The sequence below is a fragment of the Panthera tigris genome, chromosome B3 (assembly GCF_018350195.1).
Source record: "Panthera tigris isolate Pti1 chromosome B3, P.tigris_Pti1_mat1.1, whole genome shotgun sequence".
Taxonomy (NCBI): domain Eukaryota; kingdom Metazoa; phylum Chordata; class Mammalia; order Carnivora; family Felidae; genus Panthera; species Panthera tigris.
In genome coordinates this window covers 72,147,172-72,170,957 of record NC_056665.1, presented here as the reverse complement: position 1 = coordinate 72,170,957, position 23,786 = coordinate 72,147,172, and the positions used below count along the sequence as shown (strand labels likewise).

The following is a 23,786-nucleotide window of genomic DNA, read 5'->3' as shown; positions in this document are numbered from 1 at the left end:
TATGCTTACTTTTCCCCCCATCTTCTATGGGTGATTATATCCCTGCATTCAAGTGCAAAGCCCTACACCTCATTTCTACCCTGCCTGATAAACTCCTAAAGTATATTAAGATTGTATCAATTTCTCAGGAAAGCATGTAATATCCTTGCAAAATCAATCAGAATATTTAACATCTCATTTTGAAGCATTTGGATCTGGATTTCCAAAGTTCAGGGTCTCCCCAAAAAGATTGACCACAGTGGTCTCTCCTGAGCAAATAATCTACCCCATATACAAACTCCATCTTGCAGCCTTTAATCCACAACCAAGAGTTGTCAGGATTTCACCTTCCACAAACCAGAGAAGAGAGAAACACTGAGATCCAGTCCCAGAACCCCTGGCACATAACATTTAGTGAAAGTTCAGGATTAGAAGTGAAATACCTAGGGACACCTGGGTGGCTCAGTCGGTTAAGCATCTGACTCTTGATTTTTTTTTTTTTCAACTTTTTTTTTTTTTTTTTTTTTTTTTTTTTTTGGCACAGAGAGAGACAGAGCATGAACGGGGGAGGGGCAGAGAGAGAGGGAGACACAGAATCGGAAACAGGCTCCAGGCTCTGAGCCATCAGCCCAGAGCCTGACGCGGGGCTCGAACTCACGGACCGCGAGATCGTGACCTGGCTGAAGTCGGACGCTTAGCCGACTGCGCCACCCAGGCGCCCCTGACTCTTGATTTTGGCTCAGGTCATGATCTCGCAGTGATGGGATTGAGCGCCCCATCGGGCTCAGTGCTGGGGGTGGGGCCTGCTTAAGATTCTCTCTCTCTTTCCTTCTCTCTCTCTCCCCTCTGGCCCTCTTTCGTGCTCTCTCTCTCAAACCAAAAACAAAAAGAAGTGAAATAGCTAACACTTATATACCACTGAGTATGTAAGTTACATGTTACCTAGGTAGGTAGGTAGAAATAGAGATAAACATACATAGCTATAACTCACAACAACCCATGAGCCAGGGACTATTACTATTACTATTCTCATTGTATAAGTGAGGAAACTAAATCAAAGAGAAAGTGACTTACTCAAGACCACCCAGCTAGAAAAAAGCAAATTCAAATCCAGGCAGTCTACTCCCAAAGTCCCCAGTGGTAACTCACAGCAGGCATCCACTCAGCAAATACAGTTTCTCACTGCCACGGTCACCTGTGAAGTTGGGTGCAGCTGAAGAGGCCTCGTAGCCACCGCGTGTCTCACGGCACAGAGGGCAGAGGCAGAGTCTGTCCTCTGCAGCTCGGCCGGAAGGAGGTAACTGGATGCATCAGAGCGACTAAGGAACGAAGGAAAACCACCTCTCCTCTCCCAACCATCCAGAGCACTTCAGACACACGTGTGGGTGCTCCGCTGCCACGTTGCTGGTACCAATCCGGCCCGCCCAAGCCAGACGTCCGGTTCGTGCGCTTGGCCCGCACCGAGGCTCCTTCCAGAGCCGTCCCCTCCGTGGGCTGCTGAACGCCTTGTCCCGCAGCGCCTGTGAGAACACGCGGGTCCTTGGCAGGGCAGCGCTGCTGGGAGCCACAGCGTTATTTAAAAGGAGAACACTGCCACCGCTGGAGGAGTTCCCTAGACAGACACAAGTGACAGTGAAGCGGCAACGGTAGTGATCGTAGTGGTAGCAGCAGCCACGGTAGCAGTAGTAATATGGGGACGGTTAGCACCACTTCAGGAAAATGTGGATCAGAAAAGACTCCTTCATTACAGAGACCAGAGGTGGCAAGCATTCAGCCGGTAGAAAATTATTTTGAAACCCCCCTGCAGAGTTCGCTACTGACTCGAGCCTTACTTCCCACCGTCAGGGAAACATAAAGAAGGAAATCTCCCCACATCTGCTGCGGGACACCCCGGGCCAGGCACTGCATCCCCGGTGCCTGAGCCGCTGGAACCGGCGGCAGAAGGTCCGTGCCCTCCGTGGGGCTGAGGGAGCAAAACCCAATCTGGATGCAAAACCCAGAAGAAACACCAGGGTGGGAAGCTCCTCTCTTGACAGGTGACTTTCAGCTTCCGCAGGAGCAGTTGCGGGTTCCCTTAGAGCAGTGTCCTCGCGGGAACGTTTTCTACTGGTGAATCCACAGGCTGTAGTCCAGGAGATTCTGTGAACACTGAACAGTAGAATGGTGTGTGAAGAACAGAGATGACAAGTGGGAAGAATAACACAGGGAGAGGCAGAAGTGGTCCATTTCTCCATAATAAGAGTTTCTCTTCTCCCAAGGCAGGAGAATATGGAAACAGGGGTGTGATCAGACATGGGTTATGCACATTGTGTGTGTTTGGGGAGGCGGGGGGAATAGGGATGGTGATGGTGGTGTTTGTAGCAGTGTGGAAGAGATGGGAGAATTTTACTACCAGCAATCAGATATTTTTATTTAATCTCAAGAAATACAATATGTTCATCTGTACATATGAGTCTAGAGAAAGAAACAGAAAGACAAAGGAAACTATTAACTTTAGTTGCTTTACTTTAGAAAGCTAGAATTAAAAGCAAGTGGTGAGGGGCACCTGGGTGTCTTAGTCAGTTGGGCCTCTGACTTGGGCCCAGGTCGTGATCTCTTGGCTTTTGAGTTTGAGTCCTGTGTCTGGCTCCCGGCTCTCAGCATGGCACCCACTTTGGGCTTTGGATCCTCTGTCTCCCTTGCTCTCTGCCCCTACCCTTCCTTCTCTCTTTCTCTCTCTCTGTCTCTCTGTCTCTCTCTCTCTCTTAGTAAATAAATAAATAAATAATCTTTAAAAAAATCATTCTTTTAAAAAAAATTTTTTAAATGTTTATTTATTTTCTAGAGGGAGAGACACAGAGTACAAGCAGAGGAGGGGCAAAGAGAGAGGGAGACACAGAATCTGAAGCAGGCTCCAGACTGAGCTGTCAGCACAGAGCCTGACGCGGGGCTCAAACTCACAAACAATGGCAAAGACCTGAGCCAAATGAGCTCCCAAAAAATATTCTTTTAAAAAAAGATAATACTGTCATCTTGTGGCGAGATGTAACATTGCAACTTTATACACACGTGTGCACACACACACACACACACGCACTAAACATTTTCTTCCCTATTAATTTAGAACTAAAAAGAATCTTAGAAATCATTCCGTCTCTGTTCAGACCCATCATTTTACAGTGAAGGCTCTTGAAGCTTATATCCCTCTCCAGGCTTCATTTCTTCACATTTAGCCAGTTGCCTAGTATTACTCAGATTAACATTAACTTTTATAAAATAAATACATAAATATTCAAAGTTATTCACACTGGCATATGCTGCTAATGCCTGCACCTGCATGTGAGAATCAATTTGATATCAAATCAACTTTTGGTAACTTTAAATCTGAGATTCATGTTTGAAAGCATGGCTTTTTTTCCTCTGTCCATAGTATTTAATACGTGTGGTAGTTTCTCTTACTCCTTCATTTTTTAAGTTATTTATTTATTTTGAGAGAGAGCGCATGCACAAGCAGGGGTGGGGGGCAGAGACAGAGAGAGAGAGAGACAGAGACAGAGAGACAGAGAGAGAGAGAGAGAAAGAGAATCCCAAGCAGGTTCCACTCTGTTAGAGCAGAGCCCAATGTGGGACTTGAACCCACGAACTGTGAGATCATGCCTGAGCCTAAAACAAGAGTCAGAGGCTTAACCGACTGAGCCACCCAGGCACCTCTCTTATTCATTCATTTAAAAGCATTCGTTGAGAACCTACTATGTACCAGGCACTGTGCTAGTGTTAAGGATCGCACAGTGAGCAAAACTCTCACCTGTCATGGAGCCTACATTCTAGCGAAGGAAGACAAACAATAAATAAGCAAATGAAAAATACAACAGGAAACAGGTGGGGAGGATCAAGAGAGACCTCACTGATTAGATGACATCGGAACAGAAACCAGAAGACATGACATGGGTCCCCTGATGGATATTTGGGGGAGAGAGCTGATCAACTGAGACTTCATAACACCACTAAGAAATTGGAGGTCATTCAAAACTATACTGACAAGGTTATTCCCCACAGCTCCCTTTCCCGAGCTCTAAGAGAAAGGTTTCCTGCTCTCTCAAAATAACCTAATGAGGATTTGGGGAGGGAAGATCTCATTAGGGAAATACCTTAGAGCAAGATTTCCCCTGTGGTTGGAATTTTTTCTTCATATCTCTTAACAGCATGCGGGGTTTTTTTTTTTTTTCCTTCTAATCAAAGCTGCAGAGCCAATAGCTGATGAAAACCAATGTAAAATATGACTCAAGAGGTATAGGAGTCACACTCATCAAAGAGCCCAGAAAGGCAGCGGCTCTCAGAGATTCTGAATACTTATTTGCCAGGAAAAACTCCTGAAAGATTCCTAAAGCTTCCCCCAAACAGATGCAGAGCCCCTTACCACAAGCCAGACTGACTGTCTGAAGCACAACCCCCTGGCTGCTGGACCATTCGGCTCGAGGACAGCCAGCCTCCTCCACAACTTTGCAGCTCCGTCCAGTGAGTCCAAGCAGATGGAAAAACAGTCCTAAAACCCGCTCCATTCAAACTACAGTCACCAACTAATCTTGGAACTTTAAGATTTTCTGTTATTTCACCAAGTGTTAAATCGATCAGTTTCTCCATCTGCGTCCTCAATTCTTTCCCAAACTGCTAGAATCAAGCTCCTTCTTTCCAAATGTAAGGAATTTCTTTTTGTGATGAGAAAAATACTCAGAAGAATCTTAACAACATTTTCTTTTCATTTTCTCTTTTTAGGGCACAGCTGGGCAGTGACAGAGTCACAGAGGTTGTGAAGAAGATTCTTTGGTAATTGTGCAAACATAAGCCAGATTCGTGACCTCTCTGTTCTTCGGGACACCAGGTACCTCGCCTTAAGCAAGGCTTGTTTTTAAAAATCTTTGGGAGGGGCGCCTGGGTGGCTCAGTCGGTTAAGCATCCGACTTCAGCTCAGGTCACGATCTCGCGGTCCGTGAGTTCGAGCCCCGCGTCGGGCTCTGTGCTGACAACTCAGAGCCTGGAGCCTGTTTCAGATTCTGTGTCTCCCTCTCTCTGACCCTCCTCCGTTCATGCTCTGTCTCAAAAATAAAATAAATGTTAAAAAAAAATTAAAAAAAAATCTTTGGGAGAACAGGATGCACTGCTGTGAGAATAGATAGAATATGCCAAGGCCACCCCAAACTCTCTGCAGTTCCCCTGCTCTGCTCTGGCTCTACCAGAATGTCTAACTGTGCATGAGTATAAAGGAAGAGGAATCTTTTTTCCAGAAACAGATTTGGGTTGGGTCTTGTCCCAAGGGTAAAGGTCCTTTGATCCTAATTGTGTCTGACACAACACTACCAGTCTTCATTCCTCATCTTCAAGAATTTCATAACTGTCCCCTCCTGACCCAAATCCCAGAGCTAGCTAGCTAGAGGCTTGCCCTCCCCTGAGCTGCTGCTCCAAATGGAAAGGCACTCACTGCAAGAGATGTGCTCACAATGGGGTGCCTGGGTGGCTCAGTCAGTTAAGCGTCTGACTTCGGCTCATGATCTCACAGGTTCGTGAGTTGAGCCACCAGTCAGGCTCTGTGCTGACAGCTCAGATTCGGACTGTCCCCTCTCTTTCTGCCCCTCCCCCCACTCACGCTCTGTCTCTCTCTCAAAAATAAATAAATAAACGTTTAAAAAATTAAAAAAAAAAACAAAACAGAGAGAGAGACATGCTCACACCAAACTGGCCTGGTTTGGGGGCTAGGGGGAGGATACAGAAAGTAGCCCATCCCATGATCCCACAGCTCCATAGAATTCTTACCCCACCTGTCTTTATCTTCTCAGTGCCACTCTTTCACCCCACGGCTTCTCCCTAGAGTTTTCAGGATAATTCCCTCTTAAACATGTATGGTTTATTCTCTAATACCCTGGCCCTTATTTTCAGATGCTTTTTATATTGATATTTAAACTTATGCTATTTGTATGTGTTTTTATATGGAAATTCCAACTATTTTGCAACATGATTTTAGCAGCATCAAATGGCCTAAAACCAGGGAAACTTTCTTTTTATGTAAGAGACAGAGACAGAGCACAAGCAGGGGAGGGGCAGAGACAGAGGGAGACACAGAATCCGAAGCAGGCTCCAGGCTCTGAGCTGACAGCACAGAGCCCAACCTGGGGCTCAAACTCACAAACAGTGAGGTGATGACCTGAGCTGAAGTCAGACACTTAACCAACTGAGTCGCCCAGACACCCCTAAAACTGGGGAAACTTTAAAATACTTTGCTTATCGGGCTCCTGGGTGGCTCAAGTCAGTCGAGGGTCCAACTCTTGGTTTCAGCTCAGGTCGTGATCTCGCCCTTTTGTGAGTTAGAGCCACTCACCCGGCTCTGTGCTGGCAGTGTAGAACTTGCTTGGGATTCTCTCTCCCCTTCTCTATCTGCCCCTCCTGCACTCTTGCTGCCTCCGTCTCTCTCAAAATAAATAAATAAACTTAAAAAAAGTAAAATAAAATACTTTGCTTATCTAATTAGCTAGGGTAGATACAGTGAAATTGTTTTTAATTTTTTGAAAAATTTTCAGTCTGCCCCTTCCCTTACTTTAAATAACCTAAATTTCCACAGCTGAAAACAGGAGTGGACCCAAAGCAAAATGACATAGAAAGAAAGCTGATGGGGTAGAGGGTGAACGGGGGGGGGGGGGGGGGGGGGATGGAGTGTGGCCAGACTATTTTCCTCTCTCTCGGCAAGAGATCTGATCCTTCTTCAAACTTACTTCCTGTTTCTCCAAAAATCCACTGGAAATCTACTCTGCCAACCTCTCTGCCCACCTCTGCAACCTCTGACCACCACACCCCAAGTCAAAACCACCATCCTCTGTCTTGTCTGCCTAGAAAAGTAACCCCCTTTCAAACCCACCAGCTGTAACACACCTCAGTTTCCTGATCTCACCAAGCAGAGCCCCCAGAATCTAGAGACTAAAAGGTTACAGCAGGGCACCTGGAAAAAGTGGAGCCTGGTTTATGCACAACAAATGAGAAAAATCAGACTAGCAAGGCAGATAAATTAGAGAGGATTTTTCACTATACATAAATATGCATTATAGAAATCCATTAAATAAATCCCCCAGTGGTACCATTCTATTAATTATTTATACAAAATTTTACTTTCCTTTAAAAAATCTCAGGATTACATCACTTGCCTAAGTGGCAGCACACTAATATTATGTCTCTATTGACAACAAAATTACTTTGGCTCATAATTACTGTTTTATGCGTAATCTTAATCCCAACTATTTCTATCTTTTCTGTATACTCTACCCAAAAAAAAGAACTAGTCTTCCCATCTATTTTCAAATAAATCAAGGCGCCCTCCTAATACTCAGGCAGTAAAAATTTGATATTTCTTCTTTTTCTGTGGGCAAAGGGCACGCTTAACATTTTCTATGGACCCTGAACTGAAGAGCCAGGTATATTAAGTATTACTATTACTATTAATAGCTCCTAAATCTTGATGTGTGAATTAAGTTACTTTTAAAAATAACCAAGATAAAATCTCTCGGGGAAATTTCCTGGTGGAGATTAAAGGATTAAACCTGTTCATACTCACATGTTATTTATAACTAATCTGTTACCATTTAAATTGCTCTCTGCAAATAGTCATTTAAATTACAAAGATACTATAGTTAAATGGCAGATGAATCCATCTCAAACCTGAGTGTGGGGAGAAAAATCTTTATCAAATAGTCTCTTCAACAAATACATGTCATGCCTCTATCTTTTCTTATCATCTGGACCAGGAACTTCAAATTCTCTCAAGGTCTTTAGAGAGAGTTACTGTACAGTTGACTTTATTTATTTATATATATATATATATATATATATATATATATATATATATATATACACACACACACACACACACATATACACATACACACACACAAATATATATGTATATATATGCATATAAAATATATATGTATATATATTATATATATATGCCATGTATATATATATACACACACACACAAATATATGTGTATGTATATACATGTATATACATGTACATATATACACACACACACAAATATATGTGTATGTATATATATGTATATATATGCATATAAAATATATATGTATATATATTATATATATATGCCATGTATATATTCACACACATACACACTAAAGATCAAGTCCTGCATTAACCAATGCTATTATAATAAACAATAAAAATTGCTCTATAACCCCATACAAAAACATACAATTCCAAACCAATGGACCACATCAATCAACCAATAAATCTAAATAATATCCTAGAGCAATAAAAAACAAGAGTGGCCCTTGGAGTTTGTTATAATAAAACTAAACGCGTAAGAATGAGATGTTCGCTAGTCAGTGGGTGGGTCCAAGGATTAGACAAACAAGATACAGCAGAGAAAGAAACACTATGTCTGTTCGGTGGGGTTTGGCAACATCCCTTCCCATTAGCTATTCAGTCATTCAGAAAATAAATGACCACGTTTACTGTGTTAGATGGGATGACTAATAGGGGAGACAAATAAGAAATTGGACAATAGTAGTAGAATGTGATACATGCTCTGAGAAATATAAGCATGGTCCTCAGGAATCGGGGAAGTCTTTTTGCAGATAAGGGTCTCCCAACTTAGTCCGGAAGGGAAAGTGAGCATTACCCAGGGGAAGGAAACAGAGAAGGTATGGTGTGTATAGGCTCCCAGCTTGAGTATGCCATTGGGAGAGCCTCGAGGGGTCCTTTGAACTGAACACTAAGAAGGAATTGCAAGGGGTGTGACCGAGTGGCAAATAAGAGACATACAATGAACATGTTTGCATGCTATGGTGAGGAGATGGGATTCTAGCTGAGGCACTGCAATGATGGGAAGTGGAGGGAAAAAATAAGTTTGGTCATTGTGGGAAATGTGTTCCACACTGCTCTGCCTTAACCTGACTCAGCCCCTCTTCAGTGGTTGGGCTTTTTGTTTGGAGTTATTGGTCCTTCTCTATCATTCACATGTCCCCTTGTGCTTTGATCTGCCGAATTCTGCTCTCAGTATTTCCCAGTCGATCAAAGATTCCATCCATCTAGGAAACTAACCAGTCTCTGGACAGTTTCTCTTATAAAGTGAACCAAAATAGTTGATGGCAACACCACCTCTTCTTTAAAATAAAAATAAGTAAATAAAAATTGTTTAAAAGTTGTGGCAGTTTCCTGTTTATCTCATCACTCAGGCAGGCATTAACCATTAGATGAAACCATTCTCTCACCACCTCCTGTGGATATTTCGCTTGTCTGACTTCACCACTCATCCCGACACACTACAGAAAGACATGGGAGAGACCAAAAACACATCCCTGGACACCGTCGTGACAGGCTTCGTTCTCCTGGGCTTACCTCACCCCCCCAGTCTGAGGACCCTCCTCTTCCTGGTCTTCTTCATCATTTACATCCTGACTCAGCTGGGGAACCTGCTCATTCTGCTCACCGTGTGGGCTGACCCAAAGCTCCACGCTCGCCCCATGTACATTCTTCTGGGCGTGCTCTCATTCCTGGACATGTGGCTCTCCTCAGTCATTGTCCCTTGGCTACTATTGGATTTTACTCCTGCCAGCAAGGCAATGCCCTTTGGTGGCTGTGTGGCTCAACTGTATTTCTTTCACTTCCTGGGCAGCACCCAGTGTTTCCTCTACACCTTGATGGCCTACGACAGGTACCTGGCAATATGCCAGCCCCTGCGCTACCCCGTGCTCATGAATAGGAGGTTATGCACCATCCTCGTGGCTGGGGCTTGGGTGGCCGGCTCCATCCATGGGTCTGTCCAGGCCACCCTGACCTTCCGTCTGCCATACTGTGGGCCCAACCAAGTGGATTACTTTATCTGTGACATCCCTGCAGTATTGAGACTGGCCTGTGCTGACACAACCGTCAATGAGCTTGTGACCTTTGTGGACATTGGGGTGGTGGCTGCCAGTTGCTTCATGTTAATTCTGCTCTCCTACGCCTGCATAGTCCGCGCCATCCTCAAGATACGCACTGCTGATGGGCGGCGCCGAGCCTTCTCCACCTGCGGCTCCCACCTAACCGTGGTCACAGTCTACTATGTCCCCTGCATTTTCACCTACCTCAGGGCTGGCTCCAAGAGTCCCCTGGATGGGGCAGTGGCTGTGTTTTACACTGTTGTCACTCCATTACTGAACCCCCTCATCTATACCCTGAGGAACCAGGAAGTGAAGTCCGCTCTGAAGAGAATAACAGCAGGTGGAAAGGCCACCAGAGAAAACAAGTAACTACAGGCCCAGGGACTTCCTGCCTCACCATTGCTACCACACCTCTCAGCTTCTGCTGTGTGTGGCAAACGTTACATAAACTGCTACCTTACACTGAACTGAATTTAATTCTATTGAGAAGAGGCCTCTGAACCCCTTGTATTCATAATCTTTTCTTCTCATTAAATTGGTTCAAATTGTTTGACATTATTTGTTTAGAAACAAATGGACGCATTACTTCTACACCTTGGCTACCTTGTGAGATATGAAAATGCCTTAGGAAAGGCTGAAGAGAATGAGAATGTGACAACAACTTTGGAAGTCTGTTATGCCAGAAAATTCGACATTCTCTTTGCCCCTAAACCCTAGACTTCTATAGCTTCAATGTTTCTTTGCTTATGCATGGCATTAGCATTCCCCAGCACTTCAACTTGAAATACTGGATCATGTATGAAGTTCCCTTCCTGTTCCTCGCTTTCCCCATGTGCTGAGACACCAAATTCTGTCCCCTCCACTTTTACAATGTCTCTCTTAATGTCCTGACTAGTCTTTTGTCTTCTTCCTCCTCATCCACACCATAGTGAAAATTACTCTTCTGAAATGTAGAAGCTATAGGACTCTCCAGTGAATGTAAAAATAAAGGCAGGTTCCTCAATCTGGAGTTCAAAGTGCAAAAAATCTGAACCCAACATACCTTATCTCCCAAGATGTCTCTACCCTCTCTTCCCTCTCCCATCCTGACTGATTTACTGCAGTCCTCAAGCATGCCCAGTGCTTGCCTGCCACAAGCTTCCCCTCTACCAAGAATACACACCCATCAAAATTCATATTGTCCAATCTTTTAAGGACTTTTTAGAGAGTGTGAAGCTATGTCATCCAAATTTTAAAACTCTTCTTTTTTTAATTAGAATATTTGTACGTTCTTTTTTTTTTTTTTTTGTATTTGAATGTAGTTGACACACAATGTTACATTAGTTTCAGGTGTACAGCATAGTGATTCAAGAAGTCTATACATTATTCTGTACTCACTGTGAGTATAGCTCCCATCTGTCACAATTCAGCACTATTTCAATATCATTGGCTATTCCCTGTGCTGTGTTTTTATTCTCATGACTCATTCATTCCAGATACTGGAAGCCTGTATCTCCCACTCCCCTTCACCCATGTTACCCATCCTCCCACCCCTTCCCTCTGGCAACCAGTAGTGTGTTCTCTGTGTTTATAGGTCTGATTCTGCTTTTTGTCTGTTTGTGTACTCATGTGTAAAACTCCTCTTAATGAAGATCTTGGCCTTTATGGTTCTTCCAACCGACCTCCTTCACCACCCTGTACCCTTCAAAACACATGCAAAGAACTCTTAAGACATTTGGATGGATTATACCAATTTCCCAAAAGGAAATGGATGCCCCACTCAAAACAGGATAATTTGAGAAGGGTTTCTTGACATAGGAGCTATTTACAAAGATACAGGAGTAGAGGAACCACAAGGAAAAGCTGATGAACCTGGGGCTTAGTAACACTCCAACTATTTACCATCCTTAGGCGAGAAGGGACAAGGGAGGGAACAATTAGGAGAACCTGGAAAAAAAAGGGTCACATAACTCACACATGCCTTCTCCTCTGGAGTATTAACACACTTGTAGATATCCCTGTAGACACTAGGTTTTCCTAACAATGTACTCTTATTGACGATACCATTTTACACCACCTGAGGTACGGTGTACTCTTGTTGGTGAGAGCATTTTCCTCCACCACTCATTTGGTTTATTTTTCTTAGGAACTAAAACTAAAGAGAGGTTAACTGCCACCAGGAGAACATACTCGAGACATCTGAGTATCAATGTGGTCCTAGAAACTCCACAAACATGAGGACTAAAAAATAACTGGACAATAGGATGTTGTATCTTGGGGTGCTTGGGTGGCTCAGTCAGTTGAGCATCTGACTCTTGATTTAGGCTGAAGTCATAATCCCAGGGTCATGGGATTGAACCCTGCATTGGGCTCCACAATGAGTATGGAGTCTGCTTGGGATTCTCTCTCCCCCTCTGCCCCTTCCCTGTGCTTGCTCTCTCTCTCTCAAATAAAAATAATAATAATAAAAAACTTAAAAATTTTTTTAATTTTATTTTTTATTTTTTTTAATTTACATTCAAATTAGTTAACATATAGTGCAACAATGATTTCAGGAGTAGATTCCTTAGTGCCCCTTATGCATTTAGCCCATCCCCCCCACAACCCCTCCAGTAACCCTCAGTTTGTTCTCCATATTTATGAGTCTCTTCTGTTTTGTCCACCTCCCTGTTTTTATATTACTTTTGTTTCCCTTCCCTTATGTTCCCTTATGTTTTGTCTCTTAAAGTCCTCATATGAGTGAAGTCATATGCTTTTTGTCTTTCTCTGACTGACTAATTTCACTTAGCATAATACCCTCCAGTTCCATCCACATAGTTGCAAATGACAAGATTTCATTCTTTTTTGATTGCCTAGTAATGCTCCATTGTATATATATATACCACATCTCTTTATCCATTCATCTATCGATGGACACTTGGGCTCTTTCCACACTTTGGCTATTGTTGATGGTGCTGCTATAAACATGGGGGTGCATGTGTCCCTTCGAAGCAGCACACCTGTATCCCGTGGATAAGTGCCTAGTAGTGCAATTGCTGGGTCATAGGGTAGTTCTATTTTTAGTTTTTTGAGGAACCTCCATACTGTTTTCCAGAGTGGCTGCACCAGCTTGCATTCCCAACTTTAAAAAAAAAAAAAATTTTAAAGGAGCATTGTACCTTGTTCAACAAGGAGTATAGAAAGCACAAAAGTTCCAAAGCAAAGGACACAGAAGCTGGGTTCATCCTCAAGTACTTGACAAGGTCAAGAGATGCTCAAAATTTAGAGCTCAGGAAGCTTCACTCTAAACATCATGGAAGATACTCAGACAAGATGCACTCCAATTCTTCTCCACCCTGAAAACATGTTTTAGACTGTGAGATTGTATCAGAACATCCTGTGGAGCCAGGGTTTGAACTTGGAATTACCTGACTCCCAAGTCCATACAAAACTAGTGTTCTTTAAATGTGACAACTGAGCTGAGTTCCCAGTTGGACCCACAGTATAACATTTTCCTCTTGGACTGCAGGTCCAAGACCCCCAGTGGATGCCTGAAACCACAGATAGTACCAAACTCTATACATACATTTTTTCCTATGCAGACATACTATGATAAAGTTTAATTTATAAATTAAGCACAGTAAGAGATTAACAGCAATAATAAAATAGAATAACAACAATATGCTCTAATAAAAGTTATGTGAATGCATCTCTCTCCCTCTCAAAATATCTTACTGTACTGTGCTCACCCTTCTTCCTCTTGTGATGATGTGAGATGATAAAATGCCTACGTGATGACATGAAGTGAAGGGGATGAGGTAGGCATTGTGAGGTAGCATTAGGCTACGACTGATCTCCATACAATAAGTCAAAGGGAGGATCATCTGCTTCTGGACTACGGTTGGCTGTGGGCAACTGAAACTGTGGGAAGTGAAACTGTGGTTGGGGGGGCGGGGGGAAGAGTATAATTCTAAATACCTTGGTTCTCACCGTCTGGTAATGGCTTACTCTAACCTCTAGCACCCAACCTTCATCCAAGTGGAAATGGAAGCTGTTAGGTCAGATAGAGGATGGAAATCCTACTGGAAAAGATATAAAGTATAAGAGAAGTGATCAGGGAACCTATGTGGCTCAGTGGGTTAAGTGTCTGACTTCAGCTCCGGTCATGATCTCATGGTTCATGAGTTCAAGCCCCAAGTGGGGCTGTCTCCCGTCAATGTAGAGCCTGCTTTGGATCCTCTGTCCCCCTCTCCCTCTGCCCCTCCCTGACTTGTGCTCACTTTCACTCTCTCTCTCTCTCTCTCTCTCTCTAAAAAATAAATAAACATTAGATCAGTGACTTTAAAAAGAAAAAGAGAAGCACTCTTTCGTCTTGACCACGGTGGGCTGCGGGCAAGCGTGGTAGAAAAATGTGTGGTTTAGAAACTTCTGACTTTTAGGGAAAAGTAGGTATAAAAACAAGGTCAGAATGAATAAACCCATAGAAGCCCTTATGCATACTCCTCATAGTCACTAAGTACAAAAATACCATACTGAGTGAGGAAAGAATCGATAATTTACATGTCTTAAAATTTTAAATACTCATTTCTATTTACCAGTCACTATTTCCTAGTTTTTTTTAATTTTTTAATGTTTTAAACTAAAAGGTTTTTAGACTCTATCTCCCTCATAGTTTCAATGAGGCACCTAAATTTTTATTTTTCATTTTTACGAACAATATACATATTAAAGGTCATTTACTTCAGTGTGAGATCCTGTATTTAAATGTCGGGTATCTTTGATTTTATGTGTTAGGACTCCACTATGAACCCAGATACATTTGAGTCATTTGAAAGATTGAGATTCTCTGTTTGTTTTTTAATATTAATGTTGATGAGTAGCGGTTTTAAATGTATTTTTGTTTATTTTTAATTTTTTTTTATGTTTATTTGAGAGAGAGAGAGAGACAGAGAGAGACAGAGAGCAGGGTAGGAGCAGAGAGGGGGAGACACAGAATCCAAAGCAGGCTCCAGGTTCTAAGCTGTCAGTACAGAGCCTGACATAGGGCTCGAACCCACAAACCCTAAGATCATGACCTAGCCGAAGTCAGCCATTCAACCAACTGAGCCACCCAGGCTCCCTGAAAGATTGAGATTCTTTGGATAACTTGACTTGTAGTTTTGTAGTCATCCAATGTTTTATAGCTCTTACTCATTTCATGACTGATTTATATTTAAAACATATAACAAGCACATGATATCAGCACTGCTTTCAAACATCATACATTATTCCCTCTAAAAGGCAATGAAGTCCAGTTCTAAGGGTCACATTTATTTTCCCTTTATTTTCAAAGACATGTTTTATAAAAGGTCTACCCTTTCTCTGTCTTCACTAGAACATAAGCAGGACATGCAGGGAATCTTTTACTCACTGATGGCACCACAACAACTGAAAGAATGTCTAGCACGTATTAGGTAGGCAGTAAAACATTTGTTGAGTGAAAACCATCCCTTTTTCCTTTATTTCGTAGTCACCACCGCTAAGTCCCTCTTGTTCTGTGTATGCCAAAAGACTGACTCAAAATTAGCTGATAAAAGAACCTGAACATCCAATGCTAAAGAGAAAAAAACATGGAAACAGATATATCTCCTAAAATGTAGAGAAAGAGGAACTCATATATGAGAAAAAACTTCTGCATTTCCCTCTGTACTCAAAATGAATAGGCTACAATGCTGAACAAATGTCAAAGACTTTGGGATAGCATACAAGAGTTACAATCCAAGGGGTGCCTGGGTGGCTCCATTGGATGAACCTCCAACTCTCAATTTCAGCTCAGGTTATGATCCCAGGGTCATGGGATCAAGCCCTGTGTCAGGTTCTGAGCTGAGTATAGAGCCTGCTTAAGATTCTCTCTCTCTCCCTCTGCTCCTCTTCTCTGCTCACACACTCTCTCTCTCTCAAAATAAAAAAATTAAATTAAAAATTAAAAAATATATTTAAAAAAAGAATTACAATGCAAAACAAGAAAATCTTTAAACTGGATGTTAGATTTTACTGTCTGTGCCCATCATCCAGTGCTTTCCTGGGCATTCCCTGCTGTCTGTCTCCTTCCCCACCTGCCCTCAGCCTCATTGTATGACCTCACTCCTCCTTTCCAAATAGGGGGGTTCTCTGTGATCTGCCCTTCACTCCCTAAGTCCACAGACCTTGCACTCTCCAATGTGCTGGATAAGTCCACTTAAAAGTTAAATAATATCAAAATAAGCCCTCCGAGAAATACAAAAATGAGGACATATTTCACAGAATTAAAAGCAACATTAACATCTCAAGCTGAGACATTTGCATTTGCTTCACCAATTTCAGAACCTCCCAGGGATAAACGAATGAGTACATGACTTACTATTTTGCATAAACAAAAGTACTCACCAAGGGATCCTTGCTCTGAATAAAGAGCCTCCCCCAAAAGCAAATTCTATCTTCAACTCTTAGGGGGATCTTGGAAGTACAAATAAGCAGAAGGAGGAGGGAAAGCAGAAGAAAGAGAGAAAAAGAGAGTAGTCAGTGGTTCAGAAATACTAGGATTCACTTTCGGAGTCCTCTGTTACATTCTTCCAAAGTTTAAAATTAGAGGTGTAAGCAGGCATCCACTCAGGAAATACAGTTTCTCACTGCCACGGTCACCTGTGAAGTTGGGTGCAGCTGAAGAGGCCTCGTAGCCACCGCGTGTCTCACGGCACAGAGGGCAGAGGCAGAGTCTGTCCTCTGCAGCTCGGCCGGAAGGAGGTAACTGGATGCATCAGGGCGACTAAGGAACGAAGGAAAACCACCTCTCCTCTCCCAACCATCCAGAGCACTTCAGACACACGTGTGGGTGCTCCGCTGCCACGTTGCTGGTACCAATCCGGCCCGCCCAAGCCAGACGTCCGGTTCGTGCGCTTGGCCCGCACCGAGGCTCCTTCCAGAGCCGTCCCCTCCGTGGGCTGCTGAACGCCTTGTCCCGCAGCGCCTGTGAGAACACGCGGGTCCTTGGCAGGGCAGCGCTGCTGGGAGCCACAGCGTTATTTAAAAGGAGAACACTGCCACCGCTGGAGGAGTTCCCTAGACAGACACAAGTGACAGTGAAGCGGCAACGGTAGTGATCGTAGTGGTAGCAGCAGCCACGGTAGCAGTAGTAATATGGGGACGGTTAGCACCACTTCAGGAAAATGTGGATCAGAAAAGACTCCTTCATTACAGAGACCAGAGGTGGCAAACATCCAGCCGGTAGAAAATTATTTTGAAACCCCCCTGCAGAGTTCGCTACTGACTCGAGCCTTACTTCCCACCGTCAGGGAAACATAAAGAAGGAAATCTCCCCACATCTGCTGCGGGACACCCCGGGCCAGGCACTGCATCCCCGGTGCCTGAGCCGCTGGAACCGGCGGCAGAAGGTCCGTGCCCTCCGTGGGGCTGAGGGAGGAAAACCCAATCTGGATGCAAAACCCAGAAGAAACACCAGGGTGGGAAGCTCCTCTCTTGACAGGTGACTTTCAGCTTCCGCAGGAGCAGTTGCGGGTTCCCTTAGAGCAGTGTCCTCGCGGGAACGTTTTCTACTGGTGAATCCACAGGCTGTAGTCCAGGAGATTCTGTGAACACTGAACAGTAGAATGGTGTGTAAAGAACAGGAGATGACAAGAATAGGAAGAATAACACAAGGCAAAGGCAAAAGGTAGTCAATTTGACAATGTTAACAGTTTCCCTTTTGCATGACACAATAAAATAGAAAGGAATCATCTTCAGGTGGAGTGCGTGTGTAAGCACATTGAACATGTGTTTGTGTGTCGTATATGTTTTGAAAGTTAAAGAGAGGGGCACCTGGGTGGCTCAGTCGGTTAAGCGTCCGACTTCAGCTCAGGTCACGATCTCGCGGTCCGCGAGTTCGAGCCCCGCGTCGGGCTCTGGGCTGATTGCTCAGAGCCTGGAGCCTGCTTCCGATTCTGTGTCTCCCTCTCTCTGCCCCTCCCCGGTTCATGCTCTGTCTCTCTCTGTCTCAAAAATAAATAAAACGTTAAAAAAAAAAAAAAAAGAAAGAAAGTTAAAGAGAGAAGGGGGGGTGCCTGGGTGGCTCAGTCGGGCGAGCATCCAACTTCGGCTTGGGTCATGATCTCACAGCTGGTGGGTTCGACCCCTGCATCAGGCTCTGTGCTGACAGCTCAGAGCCTGTAGCCTGCTTGGGATTCTGTGCTTCCTTCTCTCTCTGCCCCTAACCCACTTGCATTCTGTCTCTGTCTCTCTCAAAAATAAATAAACTTTTTTTTGAAATTTTTAAGAGAGAAGGGAATTTGGCTATGCTTTAAGTATTTTTGCAACAGCTAATATAGAAATAGTCTTCAAAAAATTCAAGAAGGGGGCACCTGGGTGGCTCAGTCGACTGAGTGTCCAACTCTTGATTTCAGCTCAGGTCATGATCCCAGAGTCATGGGATCAAGCCCCATGTAGGGCTCTGTGCTGAGTCTGGAGACTGCCTAGGAATCTTTCTCTCTCCCTCTCTACCCCTCTGCCCCTCTGTCCCTTTGCCCCTATCCCCCTCTGCCCCTCTTCCCCACTCCGGTTTGTGCTCTCTCTCTCTAAAAAAAAAAAAAAATTCAAAAGCCAGTTGCAGAGTGAGGGTGTTAACTGGTCTTATCTTTATCAATATATGTAGTATATACATGTTTTTAACTTTTATTGATTTAAGTGATCTCTTCACCCAACGTGGGGCTTGAACTCATGACCCTGTCAAGAATCAGATGCTCTTCCCACTGAGCCAGTCAGGTGTCCCTTATACATGTATTTGTGTGTGTGTGTGTGTGTGTGTGTGTGTATAATACATATATATATATATATACACACACACACACACACGTGTATTATATATGTATTATATATACATATATACGTATTATATATACATATATGTCACTATAATGTATATTACAATTATAATATATATTATATGTATTATATTATATACATACATATATAATATAATATTATATATATACACTTTTTAAAGGTTTTATGTGTATACATAAAACCTTTAAAAAGTGTAGGACACACTAATAGCATGGGTTACGTTAGGGGCTCCACTGAGAATGGAATGAGGAAAGATTTTTTTCCCTGCACACCTTTAATACTTAATGTGAAAATGAATAAGCTTCATTATTTAATTTAAAAGACAGATCTAGGGGTACTTGGCTGTCTGAGTCAGAAGAGCATGGGACTCTTGACCTTGGAATCGTGAGTTTGAGCCCCACATTACATACAGAGATTACTTAAAAAACAAGAACAACAATTTTAAAAAAGAGAGAGAACTGAAAAGAAAGAAGAGAAGGGGGAAATAAGGGAGGAAGAAAATGAGAATTAAAGAAAAAAGAAAGGAAAAAGGAAAAACTTCAACCATATCTTAAACCATTTACCAAGATACCTCAGAAAGAAATTTCCTGTGATCCGATGATATTTTTCCAAACCTATTGGCCTCTCACGAATATCATTTACTGTCAAAGGCAGCAATAATAAAAAAGATGGATGGGTTGCCTGGGTGACTCAAACATCTGACTCTTGGTTTCTGCTGGGGTCTTGATCTCATGGTTCATGGGTTTGAGCCCCACATCAAGCTCTGTACTCACAGTGTGGAGCTTGCCTAGGATTCTCTTTCTCTGCCCTCCTTTCTCTCTCTCTCTCTCTCTAAAAAATAAGTAAATAAACACTTTAAAAAAGATGGGCAATAACAAGTGTTATTGAAGATGTAGAGAAATTGGACCCCTCGTACATTTCCAGTGGGAATGCAAAATAATACAGGCACTGAGAAAAATCTGACAGTCCCTCAAAATATTCAACATAGAGCATATGACCCAGGAATTACTCTCTTATGGATATTCCAAAAGAAATAAAACCACGTGTCCACACAAAAATGTGCATGTGAATGGTCATAGCAACATTATTCAAACAGCCAAAAAGTATAAAAACCAAAATGCCCATCAACTGATAAATGGATAAACAAATTACGGTATATCCATAAAATGGAATAGCATTCAGCCATAAAAAGGAATGAAGTTCTGATACCTGCCACAACGTGGATGGAGTTTGAAAACATTATGCTAAGTAAAAGGAGCCAGACACAAAAGGCCACATTTTATATGATCCATTTATATGAAATGTTCATAAAAGGCAAATCCATAGAGACAGAAAGTAGATTAGTGGTTATCAGGGGTTGGGGTGCAGGAGGGGTAAGGAAGAAAGGTGAAGAGATATTACTAGGCGAGCCTGGGCGTCCCAGTTGGTTAAGTGTTTGACTTCGGCTCAGGTCATGATCTCACAGTTCGTGAGTTTGAGCCCTGCGTTGGGCTCCTTGCTGACAGCTCAGAGCCTGGAGCCTGCTGCGGATTCTGTGTCTCCCTCTCTCTCTCTCTCTCTCTCTCTCTGCCCTTCCCCCACTTGTGTTCTCTCTGTCTCTCCCTCTCTCTCTCTCTCAAAAATGCATAAATAAGCATTTAAAAGAAAAAAGAGAAAGGCTGCTAATGAGTATGGGATTTCTTTTGGGAGTGGTGAAAATGTTCAGGAATTGGTGATCAACACACAGCCTTGTAAGCACACCAACAACTACTGAGTTGTACACTCTGAAAGGGTGGTGAACTGTATTTGAATTAACCTCAGTAAAGCTATTCTTTTTAAAATTTATTTAAACCTATGTTGATAGATGTTGGAGAATTTCACTACACTTAAGATCGATGTCTTATGCAAAAAAGGGGGGGGTGTATTTATTGAGCCCTGCTGTGATCACAGTTTTGTTTTTGGAATCTCCTGTCTGACTGGGAATTTGAATCTTTGCTGCTCGTTCTTGTCACACAGGGTCAGAATCATCTTCCCTCATGGATGGCCTGTGGAATGAAGATTGTTAAAGCTACTGCTGAGTCCATGTTGACTACAGGCTTTCCTTGATTTCGTAAGTGTGCGTTAAAATTCCTGTGTACATGGAATTAAGTCTCTTGAACAACAGCAGGCTTTTGTGCAACAACAGATGGATAGCAAATGTGTAGGGGTTGCCGCCTGCCTCCTCACCTTACTCGACTTTGTCCAAACAGCATGTTTGTTCATTTTTCTCATGTTTTCTAAAACCTGGTAGAAAACGGGAAACAAATTATTAGTGTCAGTGATAAGAAAATTGTAATAAACTTCATGCAACTGGGATAAAGATGAAAATAAACAAGCTGAAAGCAAAAGAAAAAGTTAAAGGCAATTTGTTTCCCTTGTGAATGCTCTGGAATAATTATTTTCTACTTACTGCATGTGGGTGGAATATAGTGCCTAGTTATAATAGATATAATACTGCCATCTTGTGGCACCATAAAACATTGCCATTTTATTTACACACATTCTCACCTATGTCCCCAAATGATTAATATGGTTTTTCTCTATCAAACATATAGAAATTTAGGGGTGCCTGGATGGCTCAGTCAGAAAAACATATGACTCTTGATCTCGGGGTCATAAGTTTGAGCCCCATGTTGGATATAGAGATTACTTAAATAAATAAAACTTTAAAAATTTTTTAATATAAAAATTTAGAAACAAAGAAAAGCTTTAAAAGCATCTAGTCCTCTTCAACTATCTCATTTTACAACTGACATCATGTAAAACTTGGCAAAGTGGCAAAATTCCTTATGAGATTCTGTTCCTCTATCTGAAACTAGCTTTCTTTCTTTCCAAACATTGCTCAATAAATTGCTAAATAAATAAAGCCCTGATACCATTCATCTAGGTCTATGCTTTATTAAGTGGTCCAGATGAGAAGCAGCAGGGGACGGGTAGAGAGAGAGGAAGAGAGAATCCGAAGCAGGCTCTGCACTGTCAGCACAGAGCCCCACACGGGGCTTGAAGTCACAAACCGTGAGATCATGACCCAAGCCAAAATCAAGAGTCAGATGTTCACCCACTGAGCCACCCAGGAGCCACAAAATTTTCAGGGTTTAAATACTCCTACTATAGTCAATTTCAAACTCCAACATGACACCATTGTGTATAAAGTTGGTAAGGGCTGTACACCATTGTATGGTGTTTTCCACCATAAGATTGGATAGATGTGAATAACCTCACAGATACTAGTAAACATAGAAAAATGGGGAGCCTGACTGACTCAACTGGTAGAGCATGTGACTCTTGATCTAGGGGTTAAAATTCAAGCCCCATGTTGGGTGTAGAGATTATTTAAAAATAAAATCATTTTGGGGGGCGCCTGAGTGGCTCAGTCGGTTGAGCATCCAACTTCAGCTCAGGTCATGATCTCACGGTTCTCGAGTTCAAGCCCCACGCCCGGCTCGCTGCTATCAGCGCAGAGCCCGCTTTGGATCCTCTGTCTCCCTCTCTCTCTGCCCCTCCCCCACTTGTGCTCTCTCAAAAATAAATAAAACATTAAAGAAAATTTTAAATAAAAATAAAATATTTTTAGTGAAATCTTTTTAAAAATTTTTAAAGAAAAATAATTAGAAAGTGATCATTTGAGTATTATTTCATTTCTAATATATTTAATTGAAAATATATGTCCAATTGCAAGTTTATATTTAAATTTAATTGCAAACTTAACAAAGAGCTCATAAAATTTTTGAAAATTTAGCGGTAGGGTATTGGAAGCAAGTACAAACCAACTTCAGCACACAACTGATGCCAAATCAGTCTGAGGGGAACAAGTCACGTCACATGCAATTCCAGATGGGGACATCTTCACCTGCGTGGTCCAAGGAGCCTACCAGAACTGCCACACACCCACAAAGTCAAGAGCAAATATCCAAGGAGCACTCCAACAATTTAAAACCATCCTCTTTCTCCACACCATAAGAAGAATGGGGTCATCCAAGACTTCAAACTGATGGTGACTAAACTGTACTTAACTGACCTAAATTTAAGGGATTTTTTTTTTCTCTCAGTATCTAGAGAGGTGGGAACATGTAAGAAAAATCAGCTCAATCATTAAAAATTAAGTCCATTTTCTTTTTCTTTTCTTTTTTTTTTAATTTTTTTTAACGTTTATTTATTTTTGAGACAGAGAGAGACAGCATGAACAGGGGAGGTTCAGAGAGAGAGAGAGACAGACAGAATCTGAAACAGGCTCCAGGCTCCAAGCTGTCAGCACAGAGCCCGATGCGGGGCTCGAACTCACAGACCGCGAGATAATGACCTGAGCCAAAGTCAGCCGCTTAACCGACTGAGCCAACCAGGCGCCCCTCTTTTTCTTATTTTCAAGTAGGCTTCCCACCCAGCACATAGCCCCACGCGTGGCTTGAAATCACGACCCTGAAATCAAGGCCTGAGCTGAGATCAAGACCTCACTTAACTGGACACTTAACTGGACACTTAACTGACTGAGCCGTCCAGGCGTCCCAAAAGTTAGGTACATTTTCAATGCATTTCTGAGTATCATGTGGGCAAAAGTGTGATCCCAACACTTCAAAGAAAGGAATCACAGAAATTGGAGGTCACCCGAACAGATCACGTTCTTCACAGCTCACTTTCTACATGTAGAAATGATTCCTGTTTGCTGTCAAAACAAAAAATAATGAGGATCAGGGGAGTGTAGCTCTCATGGGGGCAATGCTTCAGGGTAGAACTCCCAAGAGATAAATAGTTCTCTACAAATCTCTTGATAGTGTTTAAAAAAAAAAAAGAAAGAAAGAAAGAAACCCTCAGTCAAGGAAGATCTAGCTCATAATGCAATTGATGTAAAGTTCAAGGCACTTGAGTAGAGAAGTCTCAATCTGTAAAGAGCGTCCAAGGGCAGAGGATCTCATAGGCTGTTAGAAGGGTCAATGTTTCATTCCCCTGGAAGATTTTAATTCCATTCCAAAGCAGAGACCTGGTTACCTATCATCGCAAGCCAAGGGGATGCTCTGAAGGACACCTTCCTCACACACTCATTTGACCAGAGAAAGACCAGCCTCCTCCAATGTTTTGTT

At 42.6% G+C, this 23,786-nt stretch overlaps 1 protein-coding gene across 1 annotated transcript; it reads left to right on the top strand.

Annotated features, from left to right (window-relative positions):
• Positions 1–9,213: 9,213 nt before the first annotated feature.
• LOC102970354 (olfactory receptor 10G2-like) lies at positions 9,214–10,251 on the top strand. Its single transcript, XM_007091396.2, has one exon. It carries the CDS (start codon positions 9,214–9,216, stop codon positions 10,249–10,251), a length of 1,038 nt encoding a protein of 345 aa, XP_007091458.2.
• Positions 10,252–23,786: the final 13,535 nt, after the last annotated feature.